This window comes from Protobothrops mucrosquamatus, unplaced genomic scaffold, assembly GCF_001527695.2.
Source record: "Protobothrops mucrosquamatus isolate PMUCROS unplaced genomic scaffold, P.Mucros_1.0 scaffold_198, whole genome shotgun sequence".
Classification (NCBI taxonomy): domain Eukaryota; kingdom Metazoa; phylum Chordata; class Lepidosauria; order Squamata; family Viperidae; genus Protobothrops; species Protobothrops mucrosquamatus.
In genome coordinates, this window is record NW_015386274.1 from 983,988 (window position 1) to 1,004,480 (window position 20,493).

The 20,493-nt window shown below is 40.6% G+C and overlaps 1 protein-coding gene across 1 annotated transcript in view; it reads left to right on the plus strand.

Annotated features, from left to right (window-relative positions):
* Positions 1–13,795, plus strand: part of PPEF1 (protein phosphatase with EF-hand domain 1) — a 55,945-nt gene extending 42,150 nt beyond the window's left edge. The window contains exons 10-15 of the mRNA XM_029285980.1: positions 607–936; positions 1,565–1,750; positions 2,531–2,673; positions 4,919–5,025; positions 12,286–12,449; positions 13,600–13,795. Of these exons, the coding sequence (XP_029141813.1) occupies positions 607–936; positions 1,565–1,750; positions 2,531–2,673; positions 4,919–5,025; positions 12,286–12,449; positions 13,600–13,701 (1,032 nt within the window). The 3' untranslated portion in view covers positions 13,702–13,795. The remainder of the gene's footprint in view (positions 1–606; positions 937–1,564; positions 1,751–2,530; positions 2,674–4,918; positions 5,026–12,285; positions 12,450–13,599) is intronic.
* Positions 13,796–20,493: the final 6,698 nt, after the last annotated feature.

Genomic DNA, 20,493 nt, shown 5'->3' on the forward strand with positions numbered 1-20,493 from the left:
TGGCCCCTGCATGCCACCTCTCGGGGTTCCATGTCCCGTCCTTGAGGTAGGCCCTAGGAATGTTGCTGGGCCAGGCCTGCGCGAGGGGTGAGTCGCGCAGGGCCAGCAGGACCGTCCTAGAATACATAGTCCGATGCAAGGAGTCCATGGCACAGAGGGGGGATATATTATTGGTGGATCTCAAATCTTCTAACCGAAGATATTGTTTTAAGCAAGTTCTTCAGAAAGGAAAAAAATTCTTTTTAGATGGTGCTTTCCAATCGTTTAAACTGATGACAAAGAAGTTTGAAAGAAATGTTAATGAAAGAACAACTACATGTAATTCTATGCAGTATAATTCTTTGACATTTCTTTGTCAAACAATAAGGGTACATTCCAAAGATTTGTCTTCATAGTCACATACATACATACATACATACAGTACATACATACATACATATCCTTTAAGTATGTTTTTTTTCTTTGTGTCTCCACTTACATTTGGAATGGGCTCCCACCATACACTGAAAGACAGATTAATCTATTCCTGACCAAACAGCATTTGCATATCTATATATATCAATGTATTTGCTCTGAGGATAATGATCATAAATTTTATCTTCATAGTTGAAGTCTTTGCTGAGGCCAGTGAAGTCAAATAGGGAAGCAATCCATGAGCCACAGAGAACAAATCTTGTGAAAACCAGTATCAATCTCACAGAAACAAAAAAATGCAATTCTGGGCAAGACATATCCAAGAAAAATGTAATAAAGTCTACATTAGCATCCTGTGAGAGAAGACAATATGCCAAGGAAGCGAGTGATGTTAAAGACAATCTTGATGGCACCCATGACAGACCCAGTTCTAGCCCATTTCAGAATGCACAGTGTCTTAAGCCTTACAACTTGACTACCACATATGCATCTCCAGAATTAACAGCAAAAGAAAAGGAACAAGTATGCTGAAACTTTATATATCGCCTCTTTTTCCAAAATATGAGTTATAAGGATGTTCAAACTGGTAACAAAGATCGTAAATAAAGCTTTAATTGAGTAACCAACTGCAAGCTGAATAAAGGATTTCTACTAGAAATTTGCCACCCCAAATTTGTCTTGTTTGTTTATAACAAATACTTGCATGCTAACAGAAAATGTGGGGTAATGTGCAGCTCCTGTCTCCTAGAGATTCCATTTTTGTGATGATAAAAAGGCCTTATATTCTTATTAATATATCAATAACTGGGCGTCTATACTGTAATTGTCTCCCATTTGGGGAAGTTCCCTCTAAGCACTTTATTTAAACTTTATTTACCACCAGATGGTAGAATCAACTGCTAGAAGATGGGCAGAGTGTGTCAACATGGGTCTATTTCATTGAAGCTAGAGAGATAATTTTCTCAACTGCAGTTATCAAAACCAGACTGCATTGTGATTTAACTTTCTTACCATTCTAATTAGTCCATCAGTATCATAAGTTTCACTGTCATACATATCATGTGTGGGAATCAGTAAAGACATGAGTTCCAGTATTTCAAATACCGGAAGATAATAGGATTATTTTATGTTCATTCATTTGCATGGAAAGGTGATGGATATTCTCTGGAGTGATCCTAAGCATCAGAATGGTTGTTCACCAAATAAAATTCGAGGAGGAGGTTGTTACTTTGGTCCAGATATTACTGCCAGATTGCTGCAGCGTTATAATTTGAAATTGCTCATCAGGTCTCACCAATGCAAACAGGAAGGTTATGAGATCAGTCATAATGGAAAGGTAATTGGTACTTTAAAGTTCAAATTTCACAAAAACATTCACCAGCTAGAAAGATTTTACCAGATTGTACTAGAAAAACAGCTCCAACTCAGTATTGACATGGCAATCATTATCCACCAAAAGGGTACTTAATCATACCACAGTGTAATTTCTTGAGTTTTAATCATGATTTCATTTTTTCCACAATGCAGAATAAGGAAGAATCAGTACTCCATATTTAGATGGAAAGACTAGCTGAAAAGAGAAAAATATTCTATTGGCAAATAGTTATGTTAGTTTTCTGCTTCTGTAGGAAATTGCTATAACTCTATTTGCCATTTTTTGTTCTGCCCTCTTCCATACATTGGAAAACATCATGACTGCCAGAAGTTTGGATGACTTATTTTTCTTGTCCTTCCTTCAATACACACAAAATCTCTTCTATATCTGAGAATGTAGAAAGTTTGATGAGGGAGAAGCTTTATATACAAGGAAATGGATATTTATAGTTATTCCATTTTTGATATGTAGGAGTGAGCTATAATATGTGTGCATCAAAACACATTAAAAGATGTGTTCAGAACTTGATTATTTTCACTTTTTAGATACACTGAGCCATAGCTATGAAAACTTCTTTTTTCTTTTTTTTTTCCCAACAATGGAAAAAGCTACTTATATAGTGCTCACAGTATGTAGAATTATAGCATAATGCTTGGTTAATTCTGTCATTTGTTCACTTGTCACTAGTCTGGTTTGAAGCATACTGTATTTCAAGTGATAGTTGTGTTCTTTTTCAAATAGGTCATCACTATTTTTTCCGCCTCAAACTACTATGAAGAAGGAAGCAATCGTGGGGCCTATATCAAACTAAATCCAGATTTGATTCCTCGTTTTGTTCAGTATCAAGTCAGCAAATCTACACGTAAGCAGACGCTTCGTCAAAGGTAAGACTAAAAAAGCATGCCTATTGCTTAAAACAGGGGTGTCAAACTCAATTTCATTGAGGGCCGCATCAGCATTGCGGTTGCCCTCAGGGGGCTAGGTGGGTGTGTCCAGGATGGGTGTGGCCTACTGGGTGAGCATGGATGGAGTGGGTGTGGCCTACTGGGTGGGCATGGCCAGCTCTACATCATTCGCGTCAAGGGTGCTTGTGGGGGCCTGGGCAGGAGTGAGACAGATCTGAGGGTCTCTGACAGAAGGGGGTGGGACTGGGGCAAGCGCCAAGGCATGGTCCATTTCTTCTTTCCTCACAAAGGGTGACACCTCCCCAGCATGCACCCAGGGGGTGGGGGTGATGTGGCAGGAGCTGGTTCCTCGCTGTTTCTAGACGGCCTTGTGGAGCTAAGACTGAATAAGTTTCAGCATAGATGGCCACCACAAAATTGTACATTGGCTCCTGGCCGGCCTGGGCCAGGGCCAAGGCAGCGGGGGCCGTTCCCTCACTGTTTCCAGGATGGCTTCGCGGGCCACATGAAACCACTTCGTGGGCCGCATCCGGCCCCCGGGCCTTGTGTTTGACATGTCTGGCTTAAAATAATATACATATTTGGAAACAGAATGCTAAACTATCCATTGGTATATATTACAGGTAATCCCCGAGTTACAAACGTTCACTTAACGCTCGTTCAAAGTTACATGATGAGTGCCCCCTAGTGCTTACAACCAAGTCCCAAAGTTACGAATATTGCAGCACCATGGCAGTCGTTCGCTCTTACAAGCGACCGCAGTGGCTCTACAACATTCACTCTGGTTATTCCCTCCTTCCCCACTCCTACCCTGGGTCTCCCTAGGCACCAGGCCATCAATACTCAACCTACGAAGATTGAGATCCTTTACTTTCTTGGTTGCTCCAGGCCTTCGGTGCGTTCGCAGAGAATGGAAGCCTAAAGTAATGCAAGATCACGTGAGATCAGTGGGGCGAGATCTCATGCTACTGAACTTGCGTGATCTCATGGTATTTTAGGCCTCTGTTCTCTGCAACAGAGAATGGAACTGAAGCTGGGGGACACTTCCATGTGCCTCTGGGAGCCTGGATCGGGCCAGGAGTGTGTGGAAGTGTTCCCTGGCCTGAAATCCGGGTGGCAGCGGCCTGGAAAAGGGCTCTGGAGCCCGGATCGGGCTGCCAGGGGTTGTGGAAGCATCCCCTAGCCTCAGATCTGGGCGGCAGCAGGAACCGTGGCAGAGAGAAGACAGATCTTTTCCAGGTGAGTCCAGCGTGGCAGGAAGGGAGGGGGAAGCATGTGGTATCTTAGGGGGTCGGGGAGGCCTTGGGGACCTGTCCCATCACTATAGGCCCTCCATGGCCTTCCCCACCCTGAGATATCTCATGTTCGCTTAACGAGTGCTTGCGTTTTAATGAGCAAGGGAGTAATCTCGTTCAAGGTACGAGATTCACTCTACAATTTTTTGAGTTACGAGTGGAATGGGCAGGCTCCATTATACTCGTAACTCGAGGAGTACATGTACTTGATGTCTGGTTGTCTTAGAATTAAGGGCCAACCTATGATTTTAATTCACTGATAGCCCAGTGATAGCCAAGAGCTCCTTTAGCTTGTGCCAGAGGCAATTTGGTCCTCCTCCTACCTTTTTCAAACCTAACTGGCAACAATGGCTAACAGTTTTGCTTACATTTGCTTCTATTCCACAAAACTAGCTGTTGATCAGCCCTAGCAGTACGAAGGTAAAATGCTGTTTGTAGGACTGCCAGAAAAGTTGAAATTTAGGATAGTAATGCTAATAACCATCAAACTCAATTTGTACTTAATCCAGTATAGCCCTTACTTATTTATGCTTTGTTTCATCCTTATTGTATGTAAATGTGGTAAGCATCTTTCTGTTGGATGTACATACTTTCCTGATTGGCCACTTTGCTTAGATTTCCTCACTTTTTCAACTTTTTTTTAGTTTATAACTAAAGAAAAAAAATGTAAATTAGTAATATAAAATCTCTGACTACAAGAACTATTGAGATTATATTGCCACTCATGCAGCTGTTTTCCTAAATGCAAGTTTATTTTTTTCAATTCTTCTAACTGGATATGTAGCACTACTCAAGTTTACCATTATGTTTAAGTATTTTGTTTGTTCTCCATGTGGGAGTTTCAGAAATCCTAAAATTCTGTGCTCTGACATGGAACTGTAAAGAGATTTTGTTGTTCTAATTGCCCAGTTTAATAATTTTCTTTGTAGAGTGACTGCCATTGAGCTTTCTGCTTTAAAGTGTTTGCAAGAGAAACTTTATACCCACAAATCAGACCTCATTGCAGCTTTTACCCAGTATGATCCAATTTGCACAGGTAATGTGATTTGAAAAAGTGTTTCATTTTGTTTGTCAGTTTTGTGTTTCCTTTTATGTACAAGTAATTTCGTATGTTGCAAGTTACAGGAAGAAAATGTGACAAAGAGCTGTAAAAGTAGTGAATTGTATAACAAAAGAACAGAAGCAATAGATTCTAGATTTGTATGGGACAGATGCCACTATGAATCATTCATAAATGAGGCTGGATTGAGTAAAGATGCAATTTATGGGTGACATCAAATTATTTAGAATAATGGACACTGCTGCCCCAAAAATAGTGCATGAGCTTGGAGGCTGATCAAAATGACTCATGCGATCTTTTCCAACTCTGTAATTCTTGTTTTTTAAGAATTCCAGTGACAACGTTTCCAGTGTGCAATGTCCTTTTCAGACCATTCTAGCAGCAGAATTTAGTATCTCATTACTTGTATTAACATAAGTATATTTACCAAATCAAGGGAAGTAATTGTTCCAATTTATTCTGAGAGTTCTGGGGATCACCTTTTAAAAGGGATGCAGAGACATTAGAACATATTCAAAAAATGATGGCAAGGAAATCAAGGGATTGAAAACCAAGTCCTATGAAAAGGGATTGAAGGATATTTAGTTTTGAAAAAGGCTAACTGAATATAATAATAGTGGTCTTCAAACTCTTGAAATATTGTCATAGAGAACTTTAAGACCTGTTTTCTCTTGTCCCAGAGTGCAGAATATGAAATGATGTGAGTTACAGAAAATCAGATTTCAATTGAACGTTAGAAAAAACTCCCTAACAGTAAGAGCAATTCAATAGCATACAACAAATTCCCTGGAAAAGCAGTGGTCTTGTGTTCATTGGATGTGTTCAGGACAGGATTAGAGAGATACCTGACTGTCTGGGGAGCTTTAAGTTGGATCCCTGAGTAGAGGACTCTATCTAATGGCTTAAATGGTTATTTCCAGCCTTGTGATTCTAGTAACAATCTGAATAAAATCAGATGAGAGGTAGAGACTCTCCTTCAAAAGAACTAGGAAATATTTTGAGGCCAGGATATACCGACAAAACAGCTATTGTGGAAGAGTTACCTGATCAAAAGTTGACTATCATGTAATGTGTTGTAGACAAATACATCTATGGGCATATTTGTCTGTGGAGAGCCTTGCAGGACAGGAAGAAGAGCCTTTACCCAGACAACAGACAAAACGGAACTAAGCCTGGACAAAGAAAGAAAATTGAGAAAAAATCTCAGACAAGCCTCTCTTTAGATCACATGAAGATAAAAGGGAGGGGAGAAAAGCACATTCAGATTTGCAAGATACTGTTACAATAAAAGTAGTACCGACTTACATGTCATTGGTATCTTAGTCTGATTTCCCTTGTAGGGGGCAATACATATCCAGTCCCAAACAGCCATTTATGAGACATTGAAAGAATCCTCCAATAAATTATAAGTATCTCCTTCTATCTTCTGTCCAAATTTTGTAAATTGATATATCATATAGTAAAAGTGGCCTGAAATCTTAGGTAATTTAGGTAAGTTGAAGATCCTCAATAGCTCAGAAGTATCGGGCACACTTGAATTAATTATGCTTTTCCCACTAAGGAGAAACATCTTGCTGTACAAATGAGATACCAGTTTATCTTCCTTCCTTTTCACATTCATGGCTAGGGATATCATTGGAAGAGACAAAGAATCAAGATGTTGCCCATGACTGTAAGATTCATGCTGTGCCCAAAAAGCATATGATTGCTACCTTGACCTTTCAAATCCTGCTCCTGGTTGCTCCTGGCTTGGTATTACCAAAGGGAAATTGCTTCATCCTACTTTGTGACTGTTGATGGGGGGGGGGAAAGATCAGAGATTATTCATTATCTCAATATGAACAAAAAAAGAAAAAGCATATGTTGCAACCCTCTTGACACTGCAATTAAAGAATTACACGACTGTTGCTTCATATACAATTACCACATAAGACAAAAAACCTCTGATAATTAACAGCTGCATTTGAAGTCTAATTCTTCCATAGATAAGGAATGTTGATAGTGCAGAAGAGACATTCTGGAAGCATGGTATTGCCAATATGTATTTGCAGGAGGAGCTACCGTATTTCTGTTGAGCATATAGCTAACCAGGTTCTTCTTCTGTGCTCCAATTTTGGTGTAACACTACCTTAAGATATTTTTTTTTCTCAGACATGTGCTTGCCCCTGATTTTAAATGAAGATTGCTATGTTGCATTAGTATCTTGAATCCACATGTGTCAGTATTGGATAATTAGGAAAGCATGCAGATGGCATCATAAATATAGATTGTCCACTAACAGGTGATTATTTGCAAAGCCCAATTATGTGAACATACTAATGAACTTAGTAAACTTACTAATGAATTCCTAGATGTACAGAATATCTATCAGTATTCACGAAAAATAACAGTATTTGCAGGGAACTCTCTGCAGGTTTCACAGTCCAAAGCAATAGAGAATACAATGGTATATAAAATAATATTGTTTTTTCAATGCTTCAGATTATGAAATTATATATCCACTATTTGTGGAGGTTTTTAAATAATATTTTATTGATTTTCTATTTTTACAAATCATAAGTGCATAGTAAACAACATGTTGTCTGGGTTCATTTTTTTACTTGAAGATACATATTGAATTCCTGATCTCTACCCCTTTTTCCGGCCAGTGATAACCTATATCCTTTATTTAAAATTATTCTGTGTCTTCTTTTTCTTTGTCCTTCAATATCGCTCTGTCCATTTCTACACATTCCAACGTTTTCTTGATCCTCTCTTCTTGAGGTAATATTCCTTCATTTTACAATCACTAAGCAAATACAATTCTTACTGCTATTAATACATACAACATTAAGTATATACTTCCTCAACTTATTTTTCTAATATTATATCTAATAAAAATAGTTCCAGCTTATAACATCTTTTCTATCCAGCTCATATCTCAATTATATTTGCAATTGAGGCCACCTTATTGAACCAATACCCTGTTTTCTCAACTCTTATTTCAATTTTGGTTTCCCTTCAGTATTCAAAATATCTTTATAGGTTACAATTTTCTCAAAAGTTGACTACGTTTGGGTGAGTTGTTAAGGGGCTTCTGGTTTGGGGCAGTAGCACAGCAGCTGAGGGATTGTGGGGCTCTGCACCCTACAGCCAATTTCTGCCTGCTAGGGGACCCTAAATGGGCCTGAGGTTGCCCCGTAGAGGCAATAAAGAAGGAAGGCAGTCCCAACGATTGTGGAAAGACGGCGGTTGATCCGATCGGTTTGGAAAAAGCTTTCCAGAAACCAGCAGGAGAAAGACTAGCTTAACTTCAGAGTCCAGTCCAAGCTACAAGCAGCCGAAGCCCAAAAGCACTACTTTAAGCTGATTGTAAACAACGTGTTTGGAACTGGGTAAGAACAGTGATTTTCTCTCTTCTGCTTGAAAATTGATTTTCTGGAAAAAGAAAAAGAAAAGGAAAACCCCAAGAAGCAAAAAGCCTCCGAAAGTGAGAAGGGGGGGGGGAATCTTTGCCACACCCTCCTACAGATGGAAGCGGCAAATTAAACTTTTCAGGGGAAACAGAAATATACTGAAATGAAATGAATATAAGACTTAATTTGGATAAGTTTGAAATTGGTGGAATCTGTTAAGGTTTTCCTTTTAAATCATGAAAATAGAAGTAAACAATTGTCTATTACTGACTGGTGCTGACATCTAGTGGTGGATGAAAATATACAACAGCAGTTGCTTTATTACAGTGACTGGCAAAGCCCAGGAAAAGATAACTTGGTTTTGGTGACCTTCAATGTCTTAATAAGAGAGAACAGCTGTGACAAAAAAGAAAGAAAACATTTTGGGCTATCTACAAAGTAAGAATTATAAACTCTAAAAACAAGAATTGACCTTTCTGGGTTACCAACTCAACTGTGACTTTAAAGCTGTCTGTAGAGAAAGGAAAACCCTGATTTTTAGCTATCATGGAAAACCAGAGATCTGCAGAAAGGATATACCAAGAAAAATCAAATACTTTCCAGAAGGAGATTTATGCTATGTTGCAACTAATCCAAACAACAATGATCTCAAACCACAAGGAAATTAAAAATAACTTTGAAAATATAAATGAACACATCTCCAATTTAACTTTACAACACAAACATTCTCAGAAAATAAAAACAGAGAGTGAGCAGTAAAAACAGACAACTGAATATCAGACAGAGGACAGAGATTTCAAGATGGAACTTAACAATAGAAGAAAGTATGACTTAACCCAGATGGAAAAAAACTTACAGGAAATACTGGACATGGAAAAGGTAACCTATATCCTAAGATTACAAAATAAGTTTGAGGACAAGAAAAAAGATTTGACAAAATGGATTCTGCCAGGAGAACTATGAGAACTTGAGAGACAAAAAATGATAAATAAAATCAAGAAAGAAAGAAAGAAAGAAAGAAAGAAAGGAAAAGATTCTCAATGAATACGAAGGGGTGAAACCTTCCTATAAAAACATCTTATCTGTTTTGCCTTTTGTACCTGCAACAACACTTTTAAGATTATGGAAAGAGTCTTTGATTCAGCAAAGCATATTGATCAGGAAAGATGTTTGGCAAAAAAAAAAAAGGCTAAAGTGAAAATTAAGAAATTAGATGATGGGATTTACCAGAGGGAATATTTAAAAATTAAACATCTGTTTGAATATGGTTAAAGAAATAGAAAGATTTTGGATATAAATAAAGATTAATTTAAAAGGGATGAACCCCTCAAGTAACATAGTATTTTTTCTTTCTTTTTTCCTTTGTGTTTTGTTTTTTGACATGAGAAATATAAAAATGTCGGGATGATTTATATAAAAAAAACGTTTTCTCTGGGGGTTTTTTTTTGGTTTTTTTTAAAGAGAAATGTAAACGTGTTGGAATGGCTTGTATGAGAAAAAAGACTTAAATACTTAAGTGTAACTAATTTTGAGAAAATCTTAACCAGTAAGAATGTTTGAATATTGTGGGAAAAACAAAATTAAATAAGAATTCTGTAAACAGGATCTATGATGAGGCAATTAGAAAATAAGCTTTATATTGATGTGTTCAGTGCTTTTTTTGTCATAGAACACACCGGAACGGTGTTCCGGCACCTTTTTTTTGAAGGGAAGAACTGGTTCTTTCTAAGCCACCAGCACAAGTAAAGCTCTGGCTTGGTGAAAGGAAGCTGTCTGGGGAAATCAGGGGCATCGAAGGTCGACCCGGAAACACTTCCACAGCCCTGAAAGTAGACCTTCTTCTCTGCCTTGGTTCACAGGGCTCCCCCCCCCGCCACCTGTCCTTACCCCCACATTGGCTGCCAGGGACCAGGATTGGCTTCTGGAGAGAATCTCTTCGAAGGACCAGGTGCGTTCCCAAAGCAGCAGAAGAGGTGGCAAAAGACATCCCAGCTTCAAACAAGCACCCTCTCAAAAACCGCGGCAATGCGGTCCGTCAGCTGACGTTGCTCATGTGATCTGCGCCTTGGAAGCTACCTAAAGTGGTCCCCCCCCCGCTCTGTAAAGGGCTTTTGACTGGAGCCATATGCAGCGTGCTAGAGGTTTCTGCCAGTCCATTGGAGCTGTGTGTGAGTTCCGGCACCTTTTTTTTTTTTTTTTACAAAAAAAACACTGAATGTGGTTATTATTTGCAGAAACATGAAAAAATGTCTATATTTAATAAGAAGAACTGTATTAAGGTTGGCAAAAGAGAGTATTATTGGAAGAAGAGAAAATCAAGCAAAGCCATTATATGGACTATAGAATTATAGAAATTAATTGTTATTGTTTTTTAAATACTAACCGAGACAATATGCTGTTTACCAAATATTAAGGTGATTATGTTAAAAATCAATAAAACATATTTTTTTAAAAGTTTCCCTTGTTAAGAACCATTCTGATATTTTCATATTTCCCATTCCATATGAAATAATATTTTTTCAATGCTTCAGATTATAAAATTATAATATATCCACTATTTGTGTTTTTTTAAGTGCTGTTCTCCTGCCATTGTTGCATTTATTACCCTTCAATATATAGAATCTCTTCAGTTACAAATTATTTACATCTGGAATGTATAGGATGGAATTGATTCTGTTGTTATACCCAGGCTTACATTTCCAAAGCAGAAGAGGTTAAGACTTTGCCTATGGCAAGGTTTTGCTTTTTCTCTTTCTTCTGTAGCCTCCAAGCTTCTCAAGTAAAGGTTGGGGGACGTGACCAACAGAGGATGGAGCAGAGCAGACAGACAGTAAGCTAAAGATGAGCTGTGATTCTAAGAGGAGTAACTGTGAGCTCATAATTATCAAAGTTTCTAATTTTTCTTTTCATTCCTCATACAATACCAGGAACAGGTAACATTTGAGAAACCAGATTTTTGCCACCCTCCCCCCATTAATGGTTAAGGGGAGGGAATGGAAAGACCGCAAGCTTAATGTTAAAATCCAATTAACATTCCCAACTTAAATCTTACCCCCAAGTTAGAAACCAGCCATTTTTATTCAAGAAGGGATGACTTTTAAGGAAAGATTGTTTATTGATTGATTAGTCTTACCAACATATCAAAAAGACTCTTAAGGATGGAAATAACCTTGTCTTTGACAGATATTATTTTTTCATTTTCCTCTTTAAGTCCTCCCCCACCCAACAATCACACATATACACACAAGCTGAAATCTGCACACCTTTCATTTCATTTGAGAAATTTCTGATGTTTCATGTTGACAAGAAAAAAAAGCAAAAGCAAATTAAAACTCAGTGCTGAAATGTAACTGTTTCCCCACCAGATTTCAGTGATGTGATGAGATGTGCTGCAAATAGTATACCAACAATCTGTAGGTTGGTCACCCTTCTCTATTCCCTATTCTACATAGTGTACTTCATAAGCTCTAGTGAAGCTGGTAGAATGTTTGTGTGTATGAGAGGGTGTGTGTTTGTCTGGTGGTCCAGTCTTTAGAACAGTGATTTTCAATTTCAGTCAGTTCGATATATGTGGACTTCAACTCCCAGAATTCCCCAGCGAGCATGTCTGGCTGTGGAACTCTGGGAGCTGGTCCACATTTAGAAGTTAGCCACTATGCTTGGCCAGTTTTTATTAAAAAGTAGCCCTGTAATTTAGTTTATTGAAATCTCAATGCTACAATACCTCCTGCAATGATGTTTCAATTGAAACTGGAGGGGGTTGTGGTTTGATAAAATACACATCACATCCTCTTATAAGGAGCTTTTGTTGAAACATAAAATACGTTTCATTTTTTAACAGGAAGGATTTCTCTTAGCCAATGGGCTTCTGCCATGGAATCGGTTCTGCATCTTGACCTACCCTGGAGAACTCTCCGTTCTCGACTAGTTTGCCTGGCTCTGGATGGAAGTGTGGAATATCTTTCATGTTTTGACAATTTAGAAATCATACTACCCATCAAAGAGGTGAGGTGATTTGGAACAAGGATGATCAACTTTTTTTCAGAGGGTCTGAACTTTATTTTGAACAACAGGCTGGACATTCTGTAGAGAGGCAGGGCAGGACCAAACAGTGTGCAGAGACAGAAGGAAAAAATGTTATTATTTCATTTAATTATATTTAATTATAATTATTTAAATATAGATATTAAATACAGTTACTCTGATCATACCCTCTATTTTTATGTATATGCAAGAAAGAAAAGAAATTCAAATATATATGCTTCTCACACTGATAAAAACTGTTCTTGTTTTGTATGCTGCAATATGAAACATTAAATCAGCATTTAAATCAGTGTATTTTAACAATAGCAAAACATGGGGATATATTAATATATACAGTCCAAATTTTAAAATGGTCTTTCAGTTGGGACTTTCAATAGTATATAATCTTTATTCAAGTACATGTTGAGTTTTCAGACCATTGCATGACTGACAGAAGATACATACGTATCTTTCCAGGCCCTACATGCTCAATAGGTTTTTCTTCTGTCACTTTAGAAATTATAAAAATTCTATTTGGTGACAACCTTTGGATGGGCTTTAAAGGACATAGTAGTGATCCTCAGTCTTGAAGCTCTAGTCGTACACCTTAATGTAGGAAATGGCTGAATTGATAGCATTGTTAAAATGGTTTGTATAATACTATTAATTTTATTTAGAAACTTGTATACACAATTGTGCAATGTGACTCTTACTGTATACATAGGAAAATAACCACTAGCATTACTAATCAATGGCATTCTATTAGTTTCTTCCTTAAGAGAATTTTCTTTTGAAATATGAAGGATAAAAAGTGGCAAAGTTACCAATGGATAAACATCTGGAGTTATTGTACATTAGAAGTTTAATCTGGAAGTTTTCTTAGGATAATGCATATCTTCAATTAAATTTTAAATTAAAATCTTTTAGAGTTTAGAATTTGGATTCTGGATGCTGGTTTTGCATGAAATAAATTGCATTTTAAAATATATATTTTACAAGATATAAAATAGGTTGCAATATTGTGATTTCAACCATAGACTGAGTATTTATTGTATATTATTATTTCTAATCTCTCTCTCTCTCTCTCTCTCTCTCTCTCTCTCTCTCTCTCTCTCTTTCTGTCTTATTTTAGGTTCAACCATATTTGGTGGAAACTCTGTGTAGATACAAAGCTGATTTGGAGATTATCTTTAATATGATTGACCAAGACCATTCTGGTATGTTAAAACTTTAGCGTTCCAAAAATAATGCCATAGTAGTGTATCTAAGCCTAGAAAAGAGAGTTACAGATACCATAGTAGGATGAATTAGGGGAAGATGGTCTTGTATTTATTAAATTATCTTAAAATACATTAAGTCGGTTTTTTTAATTAAAAGCGTTCAAATATTGATCGCAGGGATATGGGCAGCAGTTATTTCCACCTAGTGAGTGAAGTTAAATCACAATACATAACTAAAAATAGAGGCAAATTTTAGTTGATTTTTCCAGTCACTTAATTCTCCTAAAAAGTAGTGTCTCTTGATCATGTGATGCTACACTCTAGAGCAGGGGTCGGCAACCTAAAACGGTGAAAGAGCCACTTGGACCCGTTTCCCTCACAAAAAAAACCCTGGGAGCCGCAAAATGTGCGCATGCACGCGTGCATGCACACACACATAACGGGGCTTGATTCTGAATTGAGTGCACTGACCAAAAAGCGAGGTAAAAATATGGTAAATGAATGACACTTCCCTCCCCAACAATCACAGAGTAGTACTTCATCCCCTCTTGACAATCTTGACTAAGACGCGAGGGGCGGGTATTGCCAGCGCAGAACACGGATAAAGGGCCGCCCAAGGAAGACTTTACTGCAGGATGAGGCCAAGCGAGGTTTCGCTGCTTCACTTTGGCAACAGCACGAGATGAAAGCTCCGCTGTGATTTGTGTTCCCCCGTAACCGTGGAGATAATGCCCTGCCTCTTCTCTCCCATGGAATCGCCCCCGCTTGCTTCACCCAATCAACGGTCCCTGTGCGACCCCTCCCACAAAAGAGCCGGTTAACAGCCGAGCGCGAGCGATCCTCCCACCCGTCGAATGCTTAGGGGGCTTCGTTAACAGTTTTAAATGTTTTAAATTTAACCGACTTTTAGGGCAATTCTCAGCTTAAGGAGCTGATCCTGGGCAGCAGTTATGTGTGGGTTAAATGGGCGCAACTGACTTGAAGCCTCAGCATCGGCTTGTAATGTTGCCAGCGACGGACTCCCTCATTTGCTCAGTGGCTTCAGTGAGGGTTGAGGGGCAACGTTATGCATACCACGCGGGGGAAGTCTCGCTGATTTCACGGAGTCTGATTTCTTGGTTTGAATATTTAAAACTCCTCAATGCCTGTGATTTGAATTCTGCCTCAACAGAGCCTGTCCTGGAGAACTTTTTAGGCCCCGGATACCCCCCACCCCCTTCCCGTCAGCCCAGGAACCCTCCGGACCTTCGGTTTTCTCGGCTTGCCAACGAGGCTTGCAAACCCGGTTCCTGCCAGGGAAGCAGCACCTTTTGGGACGGGCTCTGAGCAATTGCATGCTTCGGGGAAGGAGCTTCCCTGGCAGGAGCCGAGTTTGCAAGCCTCGTTGACAAGCCGGGAAAACCGAAGGTCCGGAGGGTTCCCTCCTGATGCGGAGCTGCAGTGCCTGGGCCTGGGGGGTATCCAGGGCCTAAAAAGTCCTCCACGACAGGCTTGGTGCCGGCCCTCTTTCCCCGGCCGCAGGAGAAGGGGAGGCGCAGGCTCTCCACCCAGTTGGGCAGGCGTCCGCAGCCCAGTTCCGCACCCCGATGAGGTGGGGCCGGGGAGCGAATGGGCGCGGCTGCCCGGGCCGAGGAAGGTGCCATTGATGGGGCTGGGCAGTGGAGAGCCCCGTGGCAGTGGCGGCAAGGGGAGGACGGCAAAGGGCCGCGGATGCCTGGGCCGAGGTGGGGCCGGGCGGCAAAGGGCCGCGGCTGCAGGGCCGAGGAAGGTGCCACAGATGGGGCTGGGTGGTGGAGAGCCCCGCGGCAGCGACGGCAGGGGGAGGACGGCAAAGGGCCGCGGCTGCCCGGGCCGGATGGCAAACGGGCGCGGCTGCCCAGGCCGAGGAAGGTGCCACAGATGGGGCCGGGCGGTGGAGAGCCCCGCGGCAGCGACGGCAAGGGGAGGACGGCAAAGGGCCGCGGCTGCCCGGGCCAGGTGGCAAAGGGGCGCGGCTGCCCGGGCCGAGGAAGGTGCCACTGATGGGGCCGGGCAGTGGAGAGCCCCGTGGCAGCGGCGGCAAGGGGAGGATGGCAAAGGGCCGCGGCTGCCCAGGCCGAGGTGGGGCCGGGTGGCAAAGGGCCACGGCTGCAGGGCCGAGGAAGGTGCCACAGATGGGGTCGGGCGGTGGAGAGCCCTGTGGCAGCGGCGGCAAGGGGAGGACGGCAAAGGGCCGCGGCTGCCCGGGCCGGGCGGTGAAGGGGCGCGGCTGCCCGGCCGAGGAAGGTGCCACTGATGGGGCTGGGCAGTGGAGAGCCCCGCGGCAGCGACGGCAAGGGGAGGATGGCAAAGGGCCGCGGCTGCCCGGGCCGGGCGGTGAAGGGGTGCGGCTGCCTGGGCCGAGGAAGGTGCCACAGATGGGGCCGGGTGGTGGAGAGCCCCGCGGCAGCAGCGGCAAGGGGAGGATGGCAAAGGGCCGTGGCTGCCCGGGCCGAGGTGGGGCCGGGCGGCAAAGGGCCGCGGCAAAGGGCCGAGGAAGGTGCCACAGATGGGGCCGGGCGGTGGAGAGCCCCGCGGCAGCGGTGGCAGCGGGAGGACAGCTAAGAGGCGCCATGCAGCAGGTGGGGAAAGGGCTGGGCAGGCGCCGCGGTGGAATCTCTCGACTCACGAGACGGCCGAAAGGCGCGGGCGGAGTGGGGAAGCTACCGAGACCCAAGGCGACCCCCCTCCAACTAACAGGCAGAGGCGGCAGCACAGCAGGGCGAGGGGAGACCCACCAGGCAGGGAAGAGGCATCCCGAGACTGGCTCCTTACCCAGGTTCTGCCGCCTTTCCAACAATCCTTCTGGCTCTTCCTCCGCTGCCACCATGTGCAGTCCAAAGAAGGAAAGAGGTTTGTGGGCAGTCCCACAAACCAAAGAAGTTCAACCAATCAATTCAAACTTCGTGAGAATTGAGGACAGGGAGCCGCAGGAGACGCTGAAAGAGCCGCATGCGGCTCCGGAGCCGTGGGTTGCCGACCTGTGCTCTAGAGAAAAATTCATTAACATCTTCCTGCCAAATGCCTCCATTTCTCCTTTCCCTCTGTGCAAGTTGGATCCCCAAAGTGATTTGGTTTCAACAGTATGAAACATGATGCTCAAACAAGCCAAGACAATAGCAAAACAAAGTCTTGGTGCAAAACAAACTCTGTGTGTGTGTCTTATGTCCCTATCCTGCATTTATAGCAATTTCCTTGATTGATGACTATTTTGTTTATTGTGCTACTGATTAGCACAGCATTCAGAAAATAATTTATTGGGTGTTTAAAAAAATCCACTGAATTTTTTAAAATAGAATAATAAGCAAACAGTGCCAATAGTGGGTATGTTAGTATGTTGTGGAGTCTATTCTGCACAGATGTTGCAGAACTGGCTCTTTACAGCCTGGACCTTCTCTGAACAGCAGCTATGGAATATTTGCCCTGAGAGTCACATCAATTTTCTGTACCCATCCAGTCTTGGAAGTTACTGCCCAAAGTTATGAATCAGAATTCTTAGTAGAACAAGTAGTAGTATTACAATCTAATAAAATAACAGAAAAAAACTTTTCAATAATTTTCAAAAACCAAACCAAGCCATGTTTTTAGGGTAAAGAATTCCATATTATTATTACATGTGCAACCTTCCCTCTCAGCCTCAGCTTTTCTATTTTATGACATATTTTATTTATAAAAGAAAAGATTCTAGTCATTCACATGGATTACACAGATTCATATGAACCTAGCCTGCATTTAGGTAGGAAGGTCCTATGCTTTTTAAAGTTTTTATAACCAGCTTTTGAAACCACACCAGGCATAGATAGTAACATGTACAACTGATACAGCTTGAAGTTCTACATTGTTTTCTTCAGACTCCCCAATTCTAGTTGCATTCTCATATAGAAGTAACATATAGTATTTAAATTCTTTATGCAAATTTGCAGTGCTTTTTGTAACACCAGATTTCCCTTTGTTTAGGCCTTATTTCTGCTGATGAATTCCACCAAACATGGAAACTCTTTAATGCCCATGTGAAGAATGATGTGAGTGATGAAGCCATTGACATTTTAGTTCGCACCATGGATTTTAATAAAGATGGTAGCATTGACTTCAATGAATTTCTGGAGGCTTTCCATGTGGTACATAAATTTAGAATTGGTACAATCAGTAATGAAGTTGGATTTTAGACTCAGTTTTTTTCTGTCATATTTTGTTATTAATGATTTGTGGCCTTAATGTTATGTTACAGTTATCAGGTTGAAGAGCCAACTAGTTGGAAAAAACCTTTCTTCTTTATATATTAATGTTTTATAAAACATGGCAAATTTATTAATGAGAAACAAAAATATACAGACTGGTCAAGATGACTTAAGGAATAATTTAAATAATTTAAATAATATTTTTAATTTTATTCTTTTGAAACTCTTCTTCATAAACATATTTTTCTTAACAAGTTGAAGATCATATTTATTGTTTTTCCTAAGCTGATGTCTTCAATATGTATTGGTTTTCAACTTCCATAATTCTTAGCACATGCATTACTCATGCTGTTAAGGTAATGCTTAGCAAAAGATATGACCATGGACATCTTCTCTGATGAGTCATAAACATTGTATCATCTTCATACAGTTCTCCTTGTGCGTTATCATATGTGAAATTGAGAAACAATTATATGATATAAAATAGCCAGAACTTATTTTAATTACAGAATATAGATGAGAGGAGGCGTGAAAGATCAGTAATTCTACAAGTATAAGCATTTTTTTTTACTATAACTGTTGTTTACTAGTTTTGACATGACAGAAATTACAAACATATAATTCTAGCTGGATCCAACTATAGGCCTATCTAATCATATCTACAGTATAGTGCCAATAGCAGTAGGAAGCCCCCAGGCAAAAAGTAATAGAAGATGATAGGTCAGTGGATGGAAAAGGCCAGTATATAGCACAATTCAATATGTGGCTAAAGGAGTGGTGTAAAGGGGAAGGGTTTGGATATATTAGTCACGATGTCTGTAGCTGGTCCAATGAAAAAATGTACAAAAGAGATGGTTTGCATCCATCAAAAAAAGGGACTGAGTTACTCGGCTATAAATTCACAGATTTTCTGGAGGAATATTTAAACTAAACAGTGGGGGACAGTGAGTTAATTGATACAGAACATCCCTGTCCCCAGCAATCTAAAAATTATAGGGCTATCAGTGCATGAAACATAGATGTGTGTGTGGACAAGAATATCAACCTTGCTGTCAAGCAAAATCAAGCTTCTAATAGTGAGTGCCACACAAAGCGCACTAACCAAATAGGTAGTAAGACAATAGGGGAACTCTATTCATGTAGAAAGTAAACACAGGGTCAGTCATAAAGGTCTCAAATGTCTATACACCAATGCACAGAATATGAACAGCAAACAGGGTGAACTAGAAATTCAGGTTAATGAGGGCAGATATGATATTGTTGCCATTACGGAAACATGGTGGGATGAAACCCACAAATGGAACACACAGCTAGAGGGATTTAAATTATTTAAAAGAAACAGACCAAATAAAAGAGGAGGTGGAGTTGCTCTATATGTAAGAAATAACTACATCTCTACAGAAATAGAGCACAACAATGATGAAAACTGTCTTGAATGCATTTGGGTCAATATAAAAGGGGGGAAAATGACATTAACATAGGTGTATACTACAGGCCACCCAACCAAACAGAGGAAATAGAGGAACTTTTTGCTAGTCAGCTAACTAAGGTATGTAGGAAGGACATCACAATAGTAATGGGGGACTTTAACTACCCTGACATCAACTGGGAGACAAACTCTGCACTAAGTGGAAGATCAAACAGATTCCTTGCAAACCTAGCAGACAACTTTGTCTCCCAAAAAGTAGAGAAGGGAACTAGGGGATTAGCCATTTTGGATCTAATTCTCACTAACAGAGATGAAATGATAGAAGGTGTTGAAGCCACAGGAACCTGGGGGAGAGTGATCATGCAATATTGTAATTCAACATTATGCAAGCACAAGCAATAGAACACAGTCAAACTAGAGTCTTGGACTTTAAGAGACCTAATTTCAATAAACTTAGAGAGAGCTTGGGAAGGATTCTATGGATGAGAATCCTCAAGGGGAAAACAACTCAAGAAGCTTGGGAAATTTTGAAAAGTGAGATTATAAAAGCCCAGTCCAGCACAATACCAACAAAGAGGAAAAATAACAGCTTTCAAAAGAAACCAGCATGGCTGCATAAAGAACTCTCTGATAATTTGAAAGTTAAAAAGGACAAGTATAGAAAGTGGAAAGAGGGGCACATAACTAAAGCAGAATATCAGCAAATAGCCGGAGCCTGCAAAAATGAAGTGAGGAAAGCTAAGGCTCAAAATGAACTAAGGCTTGCGACCAAAGTCAAAAATAACAAAAAAAAGCTTCTTTCAACATGTAAAAAACAAGAAAAAAGTGAAGGAAATGATTGGTCCATTAGTGGGGGAAAGTGGCAAGAAGGTGACAAGCAACAGGGAGAAAGCAGAACTATTTAACTCGTTTTTTGCATCTATCTTTACACAAAGGGAAAAAACAGACCAACCTACCAAAAATAGTGCCATAAAAAACAGAATAGAAACGCAAGTTAAGATAGGCAAGAAAACAGTAAGTGAGCACCTGTCCAGCCTAGACAAGTTCAAATCACCAGGACCAGATGGATTACACCCCAGGGTTCTCAAGGAACTGGCAGATGTGACCTCAGAACCATTGAACTATATTTTTCAAAGATCCTGGAGCACTGGGGAACTACCAGAGGACTGGAAAAGAGCTGA